The sequence below is a fragment of the Molossus molossus genome, unplaced genomic scaffold, assembly GCF_014108415.1.
Source record: "Molossus molossus isolate mMolMol1 unplaced genomic scaffold, mMolMol1.p scaffold_m16_p_18, whole genome shotgun sequence".
Taxonomy (NCBI): domain Eukaryota; kingdom Metazoa; phylum Chordata; class Mammalia; order Chiroptera; family Molossidae; genus Molossus; species Molossus molossus.
This window is the reverse complement of record NW_023425353.1, coordinates 62,696,698-62,718,002: the sequence shown is the minus strand read 5'-3', so window position 1 is coordinate 62,718,002 and position 21,305 is coordinate 62,696,698. Positions and strand designations below refer to the sequence as shown.

Here is a 21,305-nt window from a genome sequence, read left to right as displayed (position 1 = left end):
GGAGGGAATTTTGGGAGATTAGAGGAAATTGATCAAGGACTAACCTCCCTCTTTTTCAGTGAATAAATGGAACGTCATTTCTGGATTCTAGTCCATTCTCTGCATTTCTATAACAATTTCCTCATGTGTTCTGTGAAGAGCCTAAATATTCAGCCCCATCTGGTCCTGGTCAGCAGTTACAGTTCCGTGACTTGGGGCTTCCAGACTGACTGACCACCTTCACGATGTTTAAGGAACATATAGTTGAATGTGCCTCGTCCACTGTTTATTTCCATGGTCAAAGTGAAAAAAGAAGTGGAAGTTCTCCAGGGAGGGTGGCCAGCATCCTGGCACCTCCCAGAGAATCTTAATTTTGGTTGTTGAGTTTGACAATGTTCGTCAGAGTGCAGCTTAGAGAGGTTGGAGGCAAGCCTTGTGGGCCAGTGAATCCGCAAACCTGGATGTACTCTTAAGGACAGCCTTTGAGCGCCCACAGATGCAAACCCTGTTTGGGAAAGAAAGAAGCCATTGTCTTCAAGGTGCTATGAACCCAGTGAAGCAAAAGAGGCGGATTCTGTGTGTCCCGGGCAGTAAGCGCTCAGCTCCTCAGGGAAGCATGCTAGTCTGGTTGTGCTTTGCTTTCTGACCTGAGCCAAGTCTTCCTCTAGTGAAGAGTGCTGGAGCCAGCCGGGCCTGACGGGAGCCCTGTGCTTCCCTGAGGGTGATTAGGGAGGTTCATTCTTGATTCAAACTGCAGACTGGTTTATAGACTTCAGCGTGAGTTATTTCTAGAGCATAACAGGACACCTATAATCAGTCTTCCACAGTTTCCTCAGACCTTTACTGTGAAGTAATTCCCCCAAATGCGATTAAGTACAGTGGTTTTCTGCCCAGCAGGTGTAGCTCAGTGGATTGAGCATCATCCCATGGACTGAGGTCCTGGTTCAGTTCCTGGTCAGGACACATGCTTGGGTTGTGGGCTCAATCCCCAGTATGGGGTGTGCAAGAGGCAGCCAATGGTTCTGCCCAAGCCATTGGATGTATCTCCTATCGCTGTTTCTGTCTCTCCCTCTCTGTCTAAAAAAAATCAATAAAAATATTAAGAAAAAGAAGAACAGTGGTTTTCCAACCTCTGTGGAGGGGAATCCGGATCATCTGCAGGGTTGTTAACACACAGGCTGCTGGGCCCTACCCTCAGAGCTTCTGATGTAATAGGTCAAGGGTGAGTACTGAAATGAGGCATTTTTAACAGGTTCCCAGGGAAGTCTGGTGCATCTGATCAGGCGACCACCCTTTGAGAACCACTGGTTAAGAAGGTTGTATGGTAGAATAGATTTGCTACAGTTCCTGATAGTTCATTCTATGAGCCAGTTGTCCAGTAAACATTTGAGGGCCTACTGTGTTCCAGGCATGGAAACTTACATGCAGTGAAGTCATAAGGTAGGCAAGGCTGCCACTATCCAGGCCACTGAATTCTTGGGGGACACCAGGTCATTTCATGGTTAACAAATACAATTATTTTAGATAATGTTAAGTGTTCATGAAGAAAAAGAAACTGTGGTCAAGAGTTTTCTAGGGGATAACATATAAAGTCTGAATTTGATGTTCTTTCATGATTTCTTTCCTGCTGGGTATGGTAATCCTGAGAGTTGACCTTCACTCCAGGAACACCTCCATGTGAGTAATCAGAGCACCCTTTCATCTGGATATGCAATGCCAACCCCTGAGAAGATTTTCTGCAAACTTCTCTGCCTGTAACTTCTATTATAAAGCCCCTGCTTTCTTCAGCTCCAAGAGCATAGCTGTTGTTCATCTGCTCCTGCTGAAAGGGGACTTCTGGGAACACTGAAAGCACCTTGATCCCGTTAATGGATTGTCTCCTTTTTAAACTTTCACCCAAGGATATTTTTCCATTTTCAGATAGGGAGGGAGGGAGGAAGGGAGAGAAACATCAATATGAGAGAAACACATCAACTGGCAGCCTCCTGCACGACCCTAAGGGCAGGGATCAAACTGCAACTGAGGTATGTGCCCATGACTGAAATTGAACCTGGAACTCTGGTCTGTGGACCAGCCCTCTAACTGCTGAGCCAAACAGGCCAGGGTGAATCGTCTCCATTTAAGGAAGTCATCCTGCAGAACAGGATGGAACATTCCCTGAATGTTCAATCTTGTGAACATCTCCCCTGAACATTTTTCTGTGGCCCGTTACCACTTTTGTCATTAAAGCACCTTTGATTCTGAACTCGAAACAGATGAGACAAGATTGCCATACCCAAAGGATGACCATAGGCAGGGTGAGAGAATTCTATGAGTTGACCTAGCCAGAGGTTCCAAAACCAATTATAGCTAGCTCTCTCCAGGACCACCTAGCCCTGTTCAAGGGGAAGAGAGCCTTGTCTTCCTGCTCCTAGCTTGCCTTGTATAACTGAAGCCATCTTTACTCCCTAATGCTCAAAGAGGCCTTTCCAGGTTACTTCCAAACCCATGGAGAGCAGCCAGGCCACTGATTTGTAGCAGCCACCTTACCACGACATACCCTTAGGTACTGCCTTTGCAGGCCTCAGCAAAATATCCATGCCTTAATACAGTACAGTGACCACACCACCTCAGGCAACTGAGACAAGGACAAAAATGCCTCCCACTCTGGTTCTTTGGTTCTACCAACTAAGGTGCCCTCACTACCAGATAGTCCAGGAGAAGTTAGGAAGTGGCAGGGCTCTTGGGTGGTTATAGCCCCTTTGCACAGTGCTCTTGATTTCTGTGGCTGGCTTGGATTTCCCATGGCCATCCAAATTCTTTGTCTGTTTAGTCCGCAGTAGCTACAGGTTCTGGAGAAACACTTAGAAAGGCTGCCTGCTGGGGCAGCAGGATCCTGACAGACAAGCCTAGTTGCTCCATATCTGAAGCTTTGTGTTGGCTTGTACTTTGAGGCTTCCTCTCAGCTTGACTTGACTTTAGGGTAGAGAAAATCAAGGGCCTATGCAACCTTGTAGAAGACTGCTGCCTAGACAAGATGGCCATCTCTGAGTTTTGATACTCTTTTCTAGGGTAAGAGCACTTGTGCAGTTGAGAGTCTAGAGTGGTCTGCAGCAGGGAGTTGGTGGTAGGGACCCTGACCCCTGGCTCTTCCTTTATTCTGTAAATGGTTCAAGAAGGCCCATTCCTAGCAGCCCATCACCAAAAGGTTATAGGGCCAACTGCCCTACAGACCAGAACCAGATGTCCCTTTCTGACTGATGTAGGACATCAGTATAAACTCGTTACTGTGTTGTACTCTGTTAAGAGATAATCGCATTAACTTTTAAATGCCCATGTGGAAGTGGCGAGTTCAAGGGAGAGGCAGGATTTCCATTCTGCCAAGCGAAGCCATACGTCTGCAAAAAAGACACAAGAATGAAAAGCCTCTATGTCAAAGTGAAAATGTTTGAAATCAAGATCTTAGTCCTGTCCTTACCACCTTAGCATGCATGATCTGAGTCAGTTTGCAATTGTGTAAAGTGACCAGTAAGATGTTTATAGTATGGTTATGAAGAATAACACAAATTAGACCACTAGGAAAACAAAATTCACAAGCGTTAGTGGTTGCTACTGAGGTCTTACAGCCAGGAACCATGCTGCTTCCTGTGCAGAACTAAGTATGTCCCCAGCCATGGCAACCAGAGCAGCTCTTGCCCTGGACGGCAACCCCCAGTGAAGCCAGGGCTTTCTATGCACAGGAAAGCTGGCTGTAGCCATGGCAATGGCCCTTATGCCTGCCTTTGGTACTGGAAGCAGGTTTTCAAGCCCAGTAAGAACCTCAGATGCATGCAGAAGCCATTGCCTCGAAGCATCCTTGATGCCCAAATACACAGGACTTGAATGTGGAGACATGGTAAGCCCCTAGAGGTCAATTTCCTTTTCTTTAACTTTACAGTTTGTGTATCTTTTCTCCCCTTCTTCAGCCTACTCTAGCCCTTGTGCGCAGAAAAAAAAAAAAAAGATTACATTCATGTGATACTGTATGGTTACCACTCACATATATGAGACTCAGGTCACTGACTCTCCTAAGGTCACACACATCTGATGCTGAAACCTACTCTTCCCATCACTGCCTGCATGAGCTTACATGCATCTTGTGGCAGGGTCGCCCAACCAGGTGTGCTGTGCTCAGTTCTGAAGCTGCTGGTGGGATCAGAATGGAACTGAATGGCAGCAGTTGATTTAAAATCCCAAAATGAAAGTCGTAACAATTTGTGGTCAGGGAAAAGGATGGTTCAGGAAGGAGACATTTAATATTTTATACCATATGCTTGCTTATTTTAATTATGAAAATAAATTTAAAAGCGAAATTATTAAAATGAGAAACTGGTCCCTCCATGTCATCTCAAAGGGTAGATCTTTCTTACAGCTGCATAGTATTCCATTGTGTATATATACCACAGCTTTTTTTTTTTAAACCCTCACCGGAGGACATTTTTGCATTTATCTTTGGATAGCGCTGGAGGGAGAGAAGGAGGAAAGAGAAGCATCTATGTGAGAGAGACACATCCAGTGGTTGCCACCCACATAACCCCAACCAGGGCTGGGGACAAACTGCAACCGAGGTATATGCCCTTCGCGGGAACCAAACCCAGGACTCTCTGGTCTGATGGCCGATGCTCTAACCGCTGAGCCAAACCGGCCAGGGCATACCACAGCTTTTTTCACTCATCTATTGAGTCACTCATCTATTGGTGGACACTTGGGCTATTTCCAGATCTTAGCTATTGTAAATAGTGCTGCTATGAACATAGGGGTACATTTTTCTTTCTGATTGGTGTTTCAGGCTTCTTAGGGTATATTCCTAGAAGTGGGATTACTGGATCAAATGGCAGTTTAATTTTTTTGAGGAAACACCATATTGTCCATAGAGGCTGCACCAGTATGCATTCCCACCAGGAAACCTATATAATTTTAATAACTAATTTCATCCCCGTAAATTCAATAAAAATTTTAAATTAAAAACAAAAAGAGAAAGTTCCTTTGCAGGAAGCTCCAGATTCATGGTTCTGTGGTGAGAGTAGATGGTTACCATTCATTCAATGTCTCCTACCAGCCTTAGGAAACCTCCCTTTCTGCCTGGCGCTGTGCACTAAGTGCCTTGCCATCCAATGAGATCAGGGCATACTCGTCTAACTGCTTCCAGCAGGTTAGGAAGGCTTCACGGAGGGGAAGGTGGTACAAACAGCTTTCTGGGTTGAGTTTGCCAGGCAGACCTGAAGAAGAGGAAACACCAGGCGGAGCAAATAGACTGTAGCAGTAGTTCCAGTGAGACAAACAGGCTTTGAACCAAGGTAACCCCATCCAGAGACACTGACTCTCCATCTTAGTCACCTATGTGGTTCCCTAGAGACAGAAATGGGAGTCTCATAAGAGTTGCCACATCTCTGGCTGTGACCCCTAAATGTCATCATTTGGGTCAATAACAAATCAGGAGGTTAACGTTGGATTTGGTGGATAAAGTACCACGACTCCCGCCAAGCAGGGGTCCGGGTATGAGTGGTCCTGGGCCGCACGGTGAGCTTTGCACGGGCCCGCAGACTACTACAATGCCTGGCCTGGTGTCCGCGTGCCCCTAGGCAGCAATCTAGGTCGCCTGGGTCTACCCAGGAACCTGAGCTTTGGTGACCTCGACATGTGGGGCGATGTATCCTGGGAGGGAGGAATAGACCAGAATTAAAGGCTGCTCCCCAGGTTGCCAGGAGGAGGCGAGGAGGAAGGCGAGGTAGCCACAGTACTAGTAAGGTCCCGGGGATGCATTCCGGAGGGCCTGGCTGAGGTCTGGGCTTTGGCAGCAGGAGATTAGGTCTGATCCGATTAGAGCCTGGGCCGTCGGCTTCGCCCCTTGCCTGGCGCTACCAGCGCCCGCTCTGCACTCGTGGGGACCCAGGGACCTCCCCAAGACCGTTCCCCGGCCGGAACACGCGGTTGGCGCAGAAATCCAAGAGGCTCCCTGGCCCGGAGTTCGGCTCATTGTCACAGCGCGGTGTCGGGCTTCAGCCCCCTGCGGCCCTTCGGAGCCCCGCCCCGACTCTGCGGGTGTCTGGGCCCCTGCCTCCGAGCTCGCCGCGTGGTGGATGGGTTCCTTGCGGGTGGGGGTCCCGATCCAGCCCCTCCACAGAGAGGCGGGGCCGCGCCCCGCCCCACAGGTCTCTCGCCCGTGCACCTGTCGGCTAAAGCCGCGCGCGGCGCTGTGCGCCCAGCTGCCTGGCCACCCGGTGTTCGTTTGTCTCGGCGTCCGGAGCCGGGGGTCTGTCTGTCCCTCCCGCAGGCAGACGGAGCAGGGCCGGCGTCAGAGCTACGTGCGGCGGGGCGGGAGCGGCGGGCGGGGTGGGGGCGGTGCTGAGCGCGGCAGCGGCGGCGCTGGAGGCGGGGAGGCACGGCGCGCCGGGGACAGCGGCGGCGGCGGCGGCGGCATGCGGCTTCTGGCGCTGCCCATCGTGGGCTGAGACGGCCGCAGCACGGGCGGGAAGCGCGGCAGCCGGCGAGCCGAGGGCGCAGCTAGCCGGGCTGACCGTGGACAGCGGTCGGGGCGCCGCGCCATGGGCCGAACTGGGGGCGGGGGCCCGGGCAGGGGGCCGCCGCCACTGCTGCTGCTTCTGGGGGCCACGCTGGTTCTCGTCGCCGGGGCCGCGCCGGGTAGGTACCGACTGCCACCTGGACCCCAAAGGCCCTCGCCTGTCCACCCTGAGCCAGGGTCCCTTTGGCTTCGGATACAGGCGGAGTCCGCAAGCTGGAGACAAGGGGGCGGGGCAGCGCCTTGCCTGCAGCCCGGGCGGGGGACGGGGTGCGCGGAGAGGTGGGGGTCTTAGGGGAGGCCGAATGGTGGGGGCGGCCCCGACCAGGGTGTGCTAACTGAGGTGCTGGCTGAGGAGGGGTGGGCGGGCCTGAGGGTGAGACAGAGGCGCGGGACTTGGAGGTGATGGGTGGGGCACCAGGGTGCCAGTTCAGGGCGGGGCCTGGGTGGGGCGTGGCCCTCAGGGTGCGAGTTAGGGGCGGAGCCTAGAGGTGTAGTGTAGCCCTGAGGGTAAGACCTATTTCCAGGCGGTGTTGGGGGCCTCCTGCTTAGACTGCGGGTCGTGCCGGGGGCGGGGCCACACGCTTGAGGGGTGGGGCCTGAGCAGGGTAATGTTGGGCTGGGTGTATACCCTAGCTCTAGGGGCGGGCCCTGGGCGGAGCTTAAATGTGGGCGTGGTTTCGGGAACCCGTGAAGCTGGGATTTAGGGTTGGCAGGGGTCTAGGAGAGCCGGAGGCGGCCCGGGCGGGGCGGGGCGGGGCGGGGCGCAAGACCTCACCTGGCGCTCGCCCTGACGCCCCGCCCCTCTCCCCGCAGCGCGCGAGGCGGGCAGCGCCGTCGAGGCCGACAAGCCTGTGAAGAGCGCCGCGGCGTGGGGGCCGCGTGCTAACAACACGCGGGAGAAGGCCGGCCCGCCAGCAGCCGGAGAAGATGAGCACTCGTGGACCGCGCCCGATGGAGAGCAGGCAGTGGTGGGCCCTGGGGTCGGGCCAGAGGATGTGCTGGAGGCCTCGGCAGCAGTGACAGGCGCCATCTGGCTGGAGGCCGACAGCCCAGGCCTGGGCGGAGTGACTGCAGAGGCGGGCAGCGGGGACACTCAGGCCCTTCCAGCCACGCTCGCAGCCCCCAACGAGGTCCTCGGGCAGTCATCGATGCCCCGTGCCATCCCTGAAGCTACAGAGGCCAATGAACCACCCTCCCCCACTCCTGGCCACAAGCCGAGCCCAGGCCCAGAACTCCCCAAGGAGAGCCCTTTGGAGGTTTGGCTGAACCTGGGAGGCAGCACACCTGACCCTCATGGGCCAGAGCCCACGTACCCCTTTCAGGGCACACTGGAACTTCAACCGGCGTCAGATATTATTGACATCGACTACTTCGAAGGATTGGATGGTGAGGGTCGTGGCACCGACCTGGGGAGCTTCCCAGAATCGCCAGGAACCTCAGAGCACCACCCTGATAGTGGAGGAGAGACCCCTTCCTGGAGCCTGCTTGATTTATACGATGACTTCACCCCTTTTGACGAATCTGATTTCTACCCCACCACATCTTTCTATGATGATTTGGATGAAGAGGAGGAGGAGGAGGAGGATGGCAAGGATGCAGCGGGAGGTGGAGGTCTGGAAGATGAAAATGACCTTCTAGTGCCCACTGAGAAGCCTGGTTTGGGGCCCGGGACAGGCCAGCCCACGAGTTGGTGGCATGCTGTCCCTCCACAGCATACTCTGGGGATGGTCCCGGGCAGCAGCATCGCTCTCAGGCCCCGCCCAGGAGAGCCAGGCAGGGACCTGGCCTCCAGTGAGAATGGCACTATGTGCCGCAGCGGTTTTGTGCGACATAACAGCTCCTGCCGGTCAGTGTGTGACCTCTTTCCAAGTTACTGTCACAATGGCGGCCAGTGCTACCTGGTGGAGAACATAGGGGCCTTCTGCAGGTAAGGGTGTGGCATGCAGGTGCACAGAAGCTTGTAAAAAGAACTCCTGACAAGTGTGTGTGAGGCAGACTCAGCAAAGAGGGGAATGTGACAGACACAATTTCCAAGAGTTTATGTGTTCACAGGACTCCCAGGTCAAGAGATGTTCACTCAGGCACCTTCTACAGAATCACTGCTTCAATGTCCTGCCTGTGAGCTTATTGCTAGGGGAGGTTCCTCAGAAATAAGATTTTGCATTTTCTCTAAGTGTTGTGTCCTTTACCCAATCATTCCAAAACCCTTCACGTCGATGAGAAAGAATCATCGACGTGAAGGGTTTTGGAATGAGGTCTTTGCTGGCTTGAGGTGATTTGTTGGGGAGTTCTGTCTACACTAGCAAAATTAGTTGGCCCATAAACCTACTCTACAGGAAAGTTTCTTGCTGAGCACTCCCTCTGAGGGACATGTGGCAGGAAGAGGGCCTGGCTCCCTGCAGGCAGGAGTAGGGGATGGAGGTGTCAGGTTCAAGTGAGGACCTTCTCTTTTTTTTTTAATCCTCACCCGAGGACATTTTTTTCACTTTTTGTTCAGATAGAGTGGGAGGGGGAGAGAGGGAGAGAGAGAGAGAGAGAGAAACATTGATGTGAAAAGAATTCATTGAGTGGCTGCCTCCCGCACGCACGACCCAATCAGGGCCAGGGACAAACTGCAACCGAGGTATGTGCCCCTAGCGGGAACCGAACCTGGGTCGCTCTGGACCGCAGGCCAATGCTCTAACTGCTGAGCCAAACAGGCCAGGGCAAGTGAGGACCTTCTCATTGGGAGCAGACCCAGAGAGAAGCCACACAAATAGGTCAAGTCAAGCAGAGAGTCTTACCAGGTATAGCAGAGGTGGTGGGGTTTCTTAACTTTGGGTAGTAGCTTTTCCCCTTCTACCTTGATTTTTGTCTTCTTGGAATACCCAGTTCAGAATGTTTTAAAAACACAGAGAGTTCAGTGTGCCTAAGGACATTGTCTGCAGTCACCATCCCATGCTTCATCAATAATCACTCTATACACCTACCCTCACGACTAGGTGGGTAACATGCTGGAAAGCCCACGGGGCTGATCTGGGTGGTTTGCTTGTCTTCATCCTTTCCAGGTTCTAGAAGTGGAATAGAACCCTCAGATTCATCTGGGATTTGTTTCTATTGGTCCTAGGAGGAACATTTCTATATCCTGGATGGCTTTGTAAAGTGTAATTCCCCATGTTTCTTTTTCTTGGTCGTTTTGGAGGTATGTGAAGAATTCAAATTCTGTAGGTCTTGATGTTCTGATAGAAGAATAACATATAGAAAGCATGAATGTTGTGCCTTTGGCATTAAAACTTGACTTCCATGTTCTTCCTGTGAAGTTGTTTCCTACAAATGATTGTGATGTTAGGGTCACTCATAGGACGTGCCCGCACAGTTCTGATTGGAGTTACCCAGCCATTGCCCAAAGGTGGAACTGTGATCAAGAAATAATGGTGACAAGACCTTGCAGTTGGTTAAGGGCTATCAGAAATGTGGGGAGAGACTGTGATTTTGCTCCTCAAACTTTATTGGGGAGACCATAGAGATCAATTTAACCTGGGAGATAAGGAATCTCTGCAAAATTTATTATTTTTCATCCTGTTGGAGGTCTGAGCTTTCACCTTCAAAGTATACTCCCCAGCAGAGTATAAAATGTGGAGCCCTTGCTACCTCTGGAGAGCTAGAAAAGTTCCCTGAACCTTCTGGAGCTCTCAGGATCCCCGAAAGGAGAGCAAGCTTGTCCTCTTCACTGAGCTGCATGGCTGTGTGGCTGTGGGTCCCCTGTGGGTCCTGCCTCAGAAGGGCTTCTGCATAAGTCCACCCAAGTTCCCCTTGCTCAGCTTCCCTCCCAGAGATTCATCCCCCGGCTGTGTACACCCAGGCTGGCTGTGGCTGGGAAACTGTTTTGCATTCTACTCACAGGAGACTGCTGAGCCCGTAGTTGCAGACTGCAGTGTGCCTTTGTCTCTGTCACCCTGACCCACTGCAGAGGAACGATCAGAGCTGTGGCAGAACTTCTCTAGAACAGTGGGTTAGAGTGAGCTGCTTTCCCCGCCATCCTACAGAGGCTCCCCATGACTGCAGAGGATCAGTGGGAAAAGAAAGAAGTCCCTGTTAGCCGTGTCTCCCCACCCTGTTCTGGGTGTGGAGCAGCCAATTCTCCTTTCTCTGGTCTGTCATTCACCCTAAGGTTCATGTCCTCCCTCCTTTGCCTGCCTCTGTATCCTTCCACATCTTTCCTCTTTGAAGCAGCCTGGTTCCCATGGAAACAGCAATGTCATTGGAAGAGTTGGAGCCTGGGAATGTCCCCAAGGGCAGGAGAAAGTCACTCAACAAAAGGACTAAAACCCACCCAGAGGGTTAATGCTCACTATGCTTTTATGACAGTTCTCATGGTGATAGGACAGGAAGCTTTAGGGGGCAGAATATTGGGGGCTGCAGAGACAGGAGAAGAATATACATCCTTCTTTGTGCTTGTCAGTGTCTGGTTAGCCACATGAACTAGATGGGACTGCAAAACAACAGATAGGTTTTCATATGTAGGCTGGGTCCTACTACTTTGTAGCTCGAGCTCCTATTCATCTTGTTTTCGTCTTCTTTCATCCAGAGCCCAGGGCTGGGGCACAGGGTGCTGAGCGAATCCTGTGATTCTTTTCACTGAGGCTTCAAGGTGGAAAACCAGGGTTCCCTTCCTTCCTCGGTCACTTGACAGCCATGCAAATGACCAGTTCACTCAGTTTCTCAGTGCCCTGGTTGCCTTTATGCCATGGACCTCAGAGCTGCCTGGACCCACTGCTTGGGTGGTTATAAAGACAGGCCAAGAATGTCAGCTATAAGGTCTGCTGAGAGCGGGGGCATCACGGTTCCTGAGACGATCCTAGGAACAGGCATGGAGGTAAGTGCCGGGGTCAAGCACCAGGCCTTTGCTGTGGCCAGGGCTGCCTGCCCACCACCTTCGTCTCACCCTGTCACTGCTGCAGGTGCAACACGCAGGACTACATCTGGCACAAGGGGACACGCTGCGAGTCCATCATCACTGACTTCCAGGTGATGTGCGTGGCCGTCGGCTCGGCTGCCCTCGTGCTGCTCTTGCTCTTCATGATGACTGTGTTCTTCGCCAAGAAGCTCTATCTGCTCAAGACAGAGAACACCAAGCTGCGTAGGACCCAGTGAGTCTGCGCCAGCCGGCCCCCAACCCTGAGGCTGCGCCCCTCCGTCTGACCCAGGATGTCCTCCCGAGGGTTTCTGGCTCTCCATCCCTAGTTGTGTTTTTTTATACCAAATATTCACCCGAGCATATCCATTCCTACACAGAATGTGCTGGAATTGCAGCAGAGGCTAAGCCCTGGTGGTACGCTGCAGCTGTCCAGCACCATTCCCCATGCCCCCACCCTGGATAGAGGGGGCTTTAAAGAAAAGGCATCCAGTGTAAGCAGTTCCCAACTCTGGTCCCCAAGTAAGTTCCTGTGCTCAGTCCCCACCCCCACCTGACTGCACACTTCCCAGGTCTTTGGCGGCCAGTGGCGTGTGAGGATTTCACTCACAAACCAGCACGAAATAACTCCAGCTCCCTCAAATCTGAGAGAACTGCAGTGTGTTGCTTTACAAAGCTCGCCAACCCTGGGTCCAGACAGAAGTGCCAGGAACTTAAGGAAATCCTCTTTACCTCTCCTAAGTAGGATTTTGGGGGCTAGAGGGGCCTTGGTCTAACTTTCCCTACTGGGGATTTCAAGGGCCATGTGAGGATAGAGTCTCGTTTCAGCTCTTAGCAGAGGGGTGACCTCTGAGTGTATTTGAATATCAATATGCATTTACCTTTAAGTGCACACCTTGAACACTCTAGTATGACCTGCACACTATAAGACAATCACTCTTATCACTGAAGAAAATAAAGAACCATCAGTAGTGTCACAAGAGTCACAAAAGGAGGAGATTAAAGTTCAGCTTCCTTGGGGCCCAAGAGACAATTTATGCAGAACTGTGCCCACCTCGCTTTCAACCTGTTGCCCCATGAGTCCCCTCCCCCTGACCTGAGACTCCCTCCAGAGAATGTGACTGAAGGCCTTTCCCTGAGCCCTGGGAAAAGGACAAAACACCATCTGTTGCTCCTTTGCTGGGTAACCGCGTGCAGTGTGCAGATGCCTGCAGCCCCGCAGCCTTCCAGCTAACCGTCCTGGGGCCAAAAGGGCCTCTCCATTGTGCCTGTGCACTGAGGCGGGCGTGTCTGTGCATGTGACCACAAGCCCGGACCCTGGGCTCCTCAGACCTCCACCAAGGGGGTGTGCGGAGGGGGTTGGGACCACTTATCAGGACAGCCACTGATGAGGACAGTGAGAGAAAGGACCAGCTAACTGCCCAGGTGTGGAGAAGCGGGAGCTGTGACCAGGGCAGAGCCCATTCTAGGCCTTCCCCTTTCGCTGGCTGTGTGTTTTGCAGAGTGTGGCTCCCCACCCTTTCAGCTCAAATGCTGCTTCCCCGTTGCCCTCTGCATACCTCCTTTCTTTCCCAAGCCTGGTCACTGCCCTGATGATGCTGCCTGTGCCCAGTGTACTACAGACACTGCTGTGGTTTATTAATTCTAAGATACACAGGTCTTTTCCCCCCGCGTGTTAACATCGCTGCAATTGGATTGTGTCTTACAATTGCTGGCTTGTTGAAATTGCTGTGGCCAGATGGCAGTCTTGATGTAGTTGTGATTGCCTGGCACACACACAAACGTGGTCATAGCTGTTCATATTGTTGTCAGTTCTCCATCTAAAGTTTAAATGAGCTACTTCAACTATGTAATAAAAACTCTAGGTGATAAGAAGGTATTGGATCATGGTTTAAATGGTAGAAGTTTCTCCTTAGTGGTGCATCAAATAATGGCGCGTCTTATTCCAGTCTGAGACTTTTGATGAAATACAGCATTTGACCCATAAATTTTTTGTCAAGAGTTTGCCATGATCATTTCACTTATGTTTTCCTTTCTCTCTTCTGTCCTAACCAGCAAATTCCGGACCCCATCTGAACTCCACAACGATAACTTCTCCCTTTCCACCATTGCCGAGGGCTCTCACCCAAATGTAAGGAAACTTTGCGACACTCCCCGTACCTCCTCCCCCCATGCCCGGGCCTTGGCTCACTATGATAACACTATCTGTCAGGTAACTTGTCTTCTTCATGTCTCCCGTGTGCATGCTGCAGCCCCTGCCTGTGCCTTGGGTCTGTTTCAGAGTGTGGAGCCACCCCTCAGAGCTCTGGAGATCAGCTCGGGGCAGCCATCTGGGGCAGTGGGCGTGAGAATGAGGGCTGATGGCGTATCACTTCCTTGACAAGCGGAGCTGTAGGTAGTACAGAAGATCTTTTTCTAGGACGACTCACGATTTTAGCTGCTCCTAGACTTTAGGAGTCTGATTTTTGTCTTCCTACTCTTTATATCAAGGAGAAAGGCTCTGCTTTGAGGGCTATGGGGTTTGCTGATGGTCATTGAAGCAAAAGGTAATTGCTCTTTGGGATGGTTGGGAAACAATGTTGACACCGTTTGAGGACCCTAAAAACTGGCAGACTGGTTAGGGCTGAGGTGAGCACAGAACACTGGTGGAACCATAACTCTGGGGGTAAGTTCTGTTCTTAGGTGGATGGGCTCATATATACCAGTTGAAACCCAATGAAAGGTCCCAACAAATCCTTTTCTAAAGACCCCGGTCTAGTGTGTTGGGTGGACTAGACTAGCTAGTAAAATACTGGGTACTCTCAGAGACAATTTCAGAAGTCCAACAAACCCTCTAAAGCCAGGATTCTGCCGACAGCGAAGACTCCAAACCTCCAGGGAAATGCATCATTACACCCAGAAGAGAGCTAAACCAAGACTCTTCAGATGGAAACAATGGTGTGTAAGAGGAATTTTGAAGATGTTATTTGAAATAATGGACTATAGTGTATCTGAGCTCACTGGGGCCTTCACAGTGTAGGTCAGTGCTATCCACTGGAACTTTCTGGGACGTAGAGATGTTCTCTTTCTGCACCATCCACTGCAGCAGCCACTAGGTACCCGTGGATACAGAGGTGTCAGAAGGGGGCTAGTTCCACCGTATTGGGCGGCTCAGAACTGGGCCATTGTTCCCCTTTTTATAGATGGGAAGAGAGAATGAGTAAATGAGACGGTCATCAAACCCCAGAAAAGACAAAATTTGGCCTGGTAGAGGAGGAGCAAAGGGATTAATTTAAATTTTAAAAATGAAAGAAGTTAATTTACGATAATATTTAAAAGTCTTTGGTATAAAGGGTAAAGAAAGAACAGGTATTCTATTACTTGGTATGCATCAAGATATTAATAAGTTCGAGATGGATATAATAGCTAGGGAAACGGGATGTCCTATGAACTTTGAGATTGGTAACCACGTTAATTACCCCACAAGGATGCACCGCGAGGGCAGGGAGGGTCTTACTCATCTTGGTACACTCCATCTCTACCTTACCCAGCCCCTTCCAGGAATATGGATTCAGTCGTCGTCTGTAGAACACTAGTGAATGATGGCCCACGGCAGGGTCTCTCGGTGGCACAGTCTGATCTGCCATCTGGTATGTGCAGGGCAGCAGGTCTAACCTATGTGGTGGCTCCTGCAGTCAAGGGTCTTCATTGTCCACGGAGTACAAGGGCCCTTAGGGAAGTTCTGACTCATGCATTTCTGGAGCCCAGGTGCATACACCTTTCCTCCTCACAAAGGGGGGAGAGCAGGATGTGTCTCCTCTTGGAGGCCTTTGTTACATGAGCCAATACAGAGGTTTTCAGTTCTTTTTGGCTGATCCAGCTGTGTGGAAGGCAAGGCATTCGTCCATGAAAACTACCACTGACCTCAAGTTCAGAATACGGCAAGCGGAAAACAGAGTGGAGCAGGGGGTGGTCAGCCACAGCGGACTGTCAGTGCCTGAGACGGGCCATGAGACAGTCTGGGCGGCACTTGGGACATCCCTCAGGGAAGTGACGAGACGAGGGTCGGGGTTTCTGGCTCCTCTTGGGTCTTGAGGGTCATTTCCACCTGGCATCCTTTCTTCAGCTTATGCCCTAGGAAACATCCTGTCCTCTCGGCCAAAGCTCTGCACATGGAGGGGGTGACTCTCCTGCCCAGCAGGGAGTATGCTAGTGGATGTTCTACCTTCACCTCTGATTTTCTCCACCTAGCCCCAAAGTTAAACTTGGTCATGTTCAAGATCTATAGGCAGTGACTGTTAGGACAGGTGCCTCTTTATTGTTGAGGGAAGACCTGTTCGTTGCTTCCGCTCCACACTGAACACTTACACGTGATGCCGGCAGCAGGAGGAAAGTGCGGAAACCTCCAGGTGAGCGGGAGGTGACCCCAGGGCATCCAGGTTAAGCCTGCATCGGGTCCCTGCCTCCACCCCTCAGACTTCCTTGTTGGTGTCTCCTAAAATTTTGGAGAGTTCTATTCATCTTAAAAGGGGGGTTATTTCTTTTACATAAGTAAAGTAGCTTGAGTGGGTCATTTTCCTACCCAATTTCAATGATCTCTACAATCCACACTCTGAAAAGATTTCAAACCAAAACGCTTCCGTGGGTCTGTGGTGGGGGAAGGGTCAGCTGCTGGTACCTGTGTCAATGGCGTTCCCAGCGCCCCACCGGCTGCGAGCATCTCCTGGCGCGGCGCCTGGCCTGGGCCTCCTGGACTGCTGTGCGGCCTGGCCGCAGCTGGGGAGCCAGAGGCTGAGTGTGTGTCCTTTGTGTAGCTGAGCAGCCGGCCTCGGAAGCATTGTCAGGAGGAAAGGGAAACGCCTGCTGTGGAGGTTTGCAGGGTCCCGGGAGGAATGGCGAGTGCAGGAAGCTGGACACTGTCCAGGTGCACAGCATGAATGAAGTCACCTGAGATCACGGGCAGACTGCCCGAGCCCTGAGAGCTGCCCTGCTGGCTCTCACAGCTGTGCTGTCAACAGTGTCGCGGACATAGCTTGGTTCTCCTAACATTTGACAGCCCTTCCAGATTTCACTCTATTACTAGCATTTCTCCATGGCCTCTTTTTTATGTTTTTTTAATTGATTTTTTTTTAGAGAGATAGGAAGGGGGAGAGAGAGAGAGACCGAAACATTGATGTGAGAGAGAAACATCGATCGGCCGCTTCTTGCATGCCGCCAACTGGGGACCGAGTATGTGTCTGGATGGGGAATCGAACCGGGACCTCTCAGTCCAGGGGAGGACGCCAATCCACTGAGCCACACCGGCTGGGTCATGGCATCTTTTCATTGCTCCCAGCCCCTATTTAAATCTTTCTAACTTCCCAGACTGTTTTTTCCGTCTTTGGTGAAGCACTCACTGCCTGCCCCTCCTGATAGAGGTTTGTGTGTGGACAAGCAGGGGTCCCGGCCTGAACCCACACGCCCCCAGGGCTGAAGGAAACCCATATGGCTGGGGATGCCAGGAGTTGGGGGTGCACTGTCGTTCCCAGGATTTATGCCAGACGGAGGTCTGGCTCCCGCGTGATGAGGGACTTCTGCCAAACCAAAAGCAGATGGGCCCTCTGCTGAGAGTCAGCAGCCCTAGGCTTCAGAGGATGGAGCTGTGGTCCTAACTTGGGTCAGGAGACTCCTCCTTGGTTTAGACACTCCCTCTGTTCCATTTGGTACTTTGCTTGTCTGGCAGCATTATTTGAATAACTGTGTCCCTTATTCTTAGACTGGACTTCACCCACCCATCGGCCAGAAGGCACTTTCTCATCTGTGCAAATGCCCTGAGCCCGCAAGGGACCAGGTGTAATTTGGGCCCCATGTTTGTGACATTACAGCTTTGATGACCGGGTCTAGAAGGACTTTAAATCCACTGTCCTTCACATTGTGAGAATGTCCCCATGTCCCTATAGCCCTAAAGAGTGTGTGATGTGGTGAGGAAAGAGGTTATCTTAAAAATCAGGAAAGTGAGTCCTGTCCTTGTAAGAGGAGAAGTTGTTTCAAGTTTCGCTGAGATTCAAAGTTCATTCTACCCAGGATCTTTTTTTTTTTTTATCCTCACTCGAAGACACTTTCCCATTTTTTGTTCAGATAGAGTGGAAGGGAGAGAGAGGAAGAGAGAAAGAGAGAGAAACATCGGTGTGAAAGGGACACATCGAGTGGCTGCCTCCCGCACGACCCAACCAGGGCCAGGGACAAACTGCAACAGAGGTACGTGCCCTTAGCGGGAACCGAACCCGGGTCTCTCTGGATCGCAGGCTGACACTCTAACCACTGAACAACCTGCCAGGGTTCTACCCAGGATCTTTAATGGCCCAACTCTCAAGCTCCCACGTGCAGCTTCTTCTGCCAAACAATACAAAAGTACACAAAATAAAAAGTGCAGCTCCCCCTCATCACACTCGCCTCTCCGTAAACCCCGTGTGTGTGCACACATGTGCTCAGTATATCATGGCACTCTTTCCGTCCCGGCACATGTAGATTTATGTCACCGCAAAGTTTCTCCGAACCTCTCCAAGCAGCGGCAGAGTATGAAGTGCCTGTGGGTGCCTTGCACAGCTGCCTTGCCTGAACTCTGCCTCCATCCTGCATGGAGTTCATTTGCTCTTGTTCTTGTCTCATTGGAAATGGGGAGCGTGTGTTCCCCTCTTGACTGCAAATCACTGCTGAGGCCTCTGGAGCAGTTAAAGAGCACTGTTCAAGCTGGTCCTCTGGTGAGGTGCCAAGTGAGGGTGGGAGCAGGGGCCGTGGCAGAGATTTCTGTGTGCACAGTACCTTGAACACCTGCAGTGTCCTGTAGAAGCCTGGAGTCTCCCTGCTTCCTTTCCAAGCAGTCGGTGCCCTGACCTCATGCTGTTACGGCTCAAACTCAGTAGCAGGCAGAGTGGACAAGAGCTCCGCAGTTTTGTGGGAAATGCCCCAGTTCTTCCGCATCATGATGACCTTGAATCTTGGAAAGGGTTAAAGCAAGAAGGGTCCGAGTTAGCTGGTCAGTTAGGGACATTCTCTGCCCTTCTTGTCACCCATGGACCTGCCTGGGTAGATTACACAACCTCTCTGGTCAATAAAGTTCCGAGTACTGACAATAGCCATTTGGGGCACTAAGAAATCATTAAGTCCCAACGACTATGAGGTACTGGCTATGATCCCCTCGGGTGGTCTTAAAGGAAAAGAGTATCAAGAAGGCAGGCGATCTCTGCGTGCCAGAATGCAGGGTTGGAGATTGTACTGGCTTGGGTTTCCTGCAGGCCTTTAACAGGCAAGTCCAGTTCCGGTCCAGGAGCGTGTCAGAGGGCTGCAGGCAACCTGCCTGGGTAGGCAGGAGGGCCCAGTACAGTCAGACGTAGGTCGTGAACCAGCAGCACGAGCAGCATCTATGCAAAGACTGGCGGCCCACTGAGACAGCTGGACTCATCCAGGCTCGGGCTGAGGAAACACCTTGTAGGTTAGCGTCTTTGGGTAGATCACCTTCTGAGGGTAAGGCTCACACATCTCTGGGCTCTCGTCAGAGGACTTATATTTGCCATGGGGAGAGGGGCCCTAGCTTTGCCAGCAGCAGCTCTTCGCCTGACCTAGTCCTGTTCACACCCCACTGTCTGCACCGACAAGCTGTGTCCCCTGACCAAGACCTTGTGAGAGCAGAGGCAACAGGGCGGAGGGCCCGGGCAGGCGGCACAGAGCTCACCAACAGGCTGCGTATTAAAAGGCACCATGTCTGCCCTCCAGCTGCTCAGTGTAGAGCATCGGCCCACGGACCAGAGTCTCAGGTTCGATTTCCGGTCAAGGGCATGTATCTCGGTTTCGGTTCATCCCCAGCCCTGGTTGAGGTGATGTGGGAGGCCGCTAATCGATGTGTCTCTCTCACATCAATGTCTGTCTCTCTCCCTCTCTCTCCCCCTCTCTCTCTCCCCCTTTCTTCCTCCCTCCCACTTTATCCGAACATAAATGGAAAAATATCCTCGAGTGAGGATTAAAAAAATAATAATAATACAAATAAATAAATAAAAGCCACCATTTCTCCCCACCCCTGTCAAAGGGAAAACCCTGGACGGGCCTACATGAAAGGTATTTGTGACCCAGTCTCCTGTCAAGTTGTCATCGATCTCTGGCCAGTGGTTTGGGGTTTTTTTCCCTTTATTGATTATAGAGAGAGAGGAAGGGAGAGGGAGAGAGAGATAGAAACATCGATGAGAGAGAACATCGATTGGCCGCCTCCTGCATGCCCCCCACTGGGGATTTAGCCCTGACCGGGAATCGAACCAGTACATGGGTCAGTGCTCAACCACTGAGCACACCAGCCAGGCTGGCCAGTGTTTTTGAAGATGATTTTCCTGAAAAGTAGCCGCTGAGGAGTCACGTTGCTTCATTCAAGTCCCGGAGTTTCCTTCCCTTCCTCAGCCTGCTCCCTTGAGCCAGGTAGAGAGGCCTAAGCGTGTCGTTTGATCCTGCTACCCACTGTCTCCTTCCTGTTCCTCCCTCACCTTTTTTCCTCTTCCAGGATGATCCTAGCGCTCCCCACAAAATCCAGGAGGTCCTCAAGTCCTGCCTGAAAGAGGAGGAGTCATTTAACATCCAGAACTCCATGTCGCCCAAACTTGAGGGTGGCAGAGGTGACCAGGCTGACTTGGAGGCGAACTGTCTTCAGAATAACTTGACCTAAAGCAGAGCAAGAAGAGAGGGAACGGGGGGCGGGGCGGGGGAGAAACGCCACTCCTCTTGTACAGTCTATTTCTCGTAACCATTTGTCGAATTCTTTTCTTTTCTGATCCCATGGCATGCTTCGATGTATTTTGTACAGGAGGGAGAAAACACAAAGTAAGCAAAGAACCTGAACAGAATTGCGTGTATTGGATTGTCTGTCTGTGCCGTCTGTACATTGCTTCTGCTGCTGTGCTTTCTAAACCTATGCTGTTATTCAACTGACTTTTTTTTTTGGTACTTTGATCCACCTTTTTTTGAAATACCAGTAAAAAACAAAAGTTCTTGAAATAAAACTTTTTTAAAAGCCATTTTCCCAATGTCGTTGTGTTCACTCCCTACCCATTCTTGTCTGTTTGAGTTCGATTCTTATCTTCAGTGAAGGTGTATATTTATACATGTTTGAAATCCCAGAAATGGTCAGCTTGGGCTGCCATAACAAGATACCACAGACTGGGTGCCTAAAACAATAGAAAATTTTCTCTAGCCGTTCTGGAGGCTGGAAGTCCAAGGTCAAGGTGGCAGCAGAGTTGGTTTCTGGTAAGGCTTCTCCTCCTTGCTTACAAATAGCCATCTTCTGACTGTGTCCTCACATGGCATTTTCTCTGGGCGAGAGAGAGAGAGAGAGAGAGAGAGAGAGAGAGAGAGAGAGAGAGAGAGAGATCTGTATTTCCTTCTTTTCTGATAAGGACACCAGTCCTATTGGATTAGGGGCCCACCCTGATGACCTCATTTAACCTTCTAGGCCCTATCTCTAATACCATCACATTGCAGGTTAGGGCTTGAACATATGGCTTTTTGGGGGACACAATTCAGTTCGCTTAGTCTGTAGTACCTATATTAAGACTACTCTTGGCCCTAGCTGGGTAGCTCAGTTGGTTGGAACATCATTCCAATACACCAGGTTGTGGGTTTGATCCCCTGTCAGGGTATATACAAGAGTCAGCCTATGAATGCATAAGTGGAACAACACATTGATGTCTCTCTTCCTCCCTCCCTCTCTCTAAAGTCAAGAAAGGAAGAAGGGAAGACTGCCTTTTCCTGCTTTCATATATACTTATTCAGCATGTACCCAGCCAGGTGCGATGCTAGATGCCAGGAACTCTCAATGAATAAGATAGACCCTGACCTCAACAACTGAACAGTGTACTCAAGAAACAGACTTAAAAACAATGCAATGCAAGAGTC

General features: G+C 51.3%; 1 protein-coding gene across 1 annotated transcript; it reads left to right on the top strand.

The window, feature by feature from the left end:
* Positions 1-6,375: 6,375 nt before the first annotated feature.
* CSPG5 (chondroitin sulfate proteoglycan 5) lies at positions 6,376-20,425 on the top strand. Its single transcript, XM_036266687.1, has 5 exons — positions 6,376-6,639; positions 7,334-8,447; positions 11,461-11,649; positions 13,470-13,545; positions 19,918-20,425. Exons 1-5 carry the CDS (start codon positions 6,543-6,545, stop codon positions 20,077-20,079), a joined length of 1,638 nt encoding a protein of 545 aa, XP_036122580.1. The 5' UTR covers positions 6,376-6,542; the 3' UTR covers positions 20,080-20,425.
* The last annotated feature ends 880 nt before the right edge of the window (positions 20,426-21,305 follow it).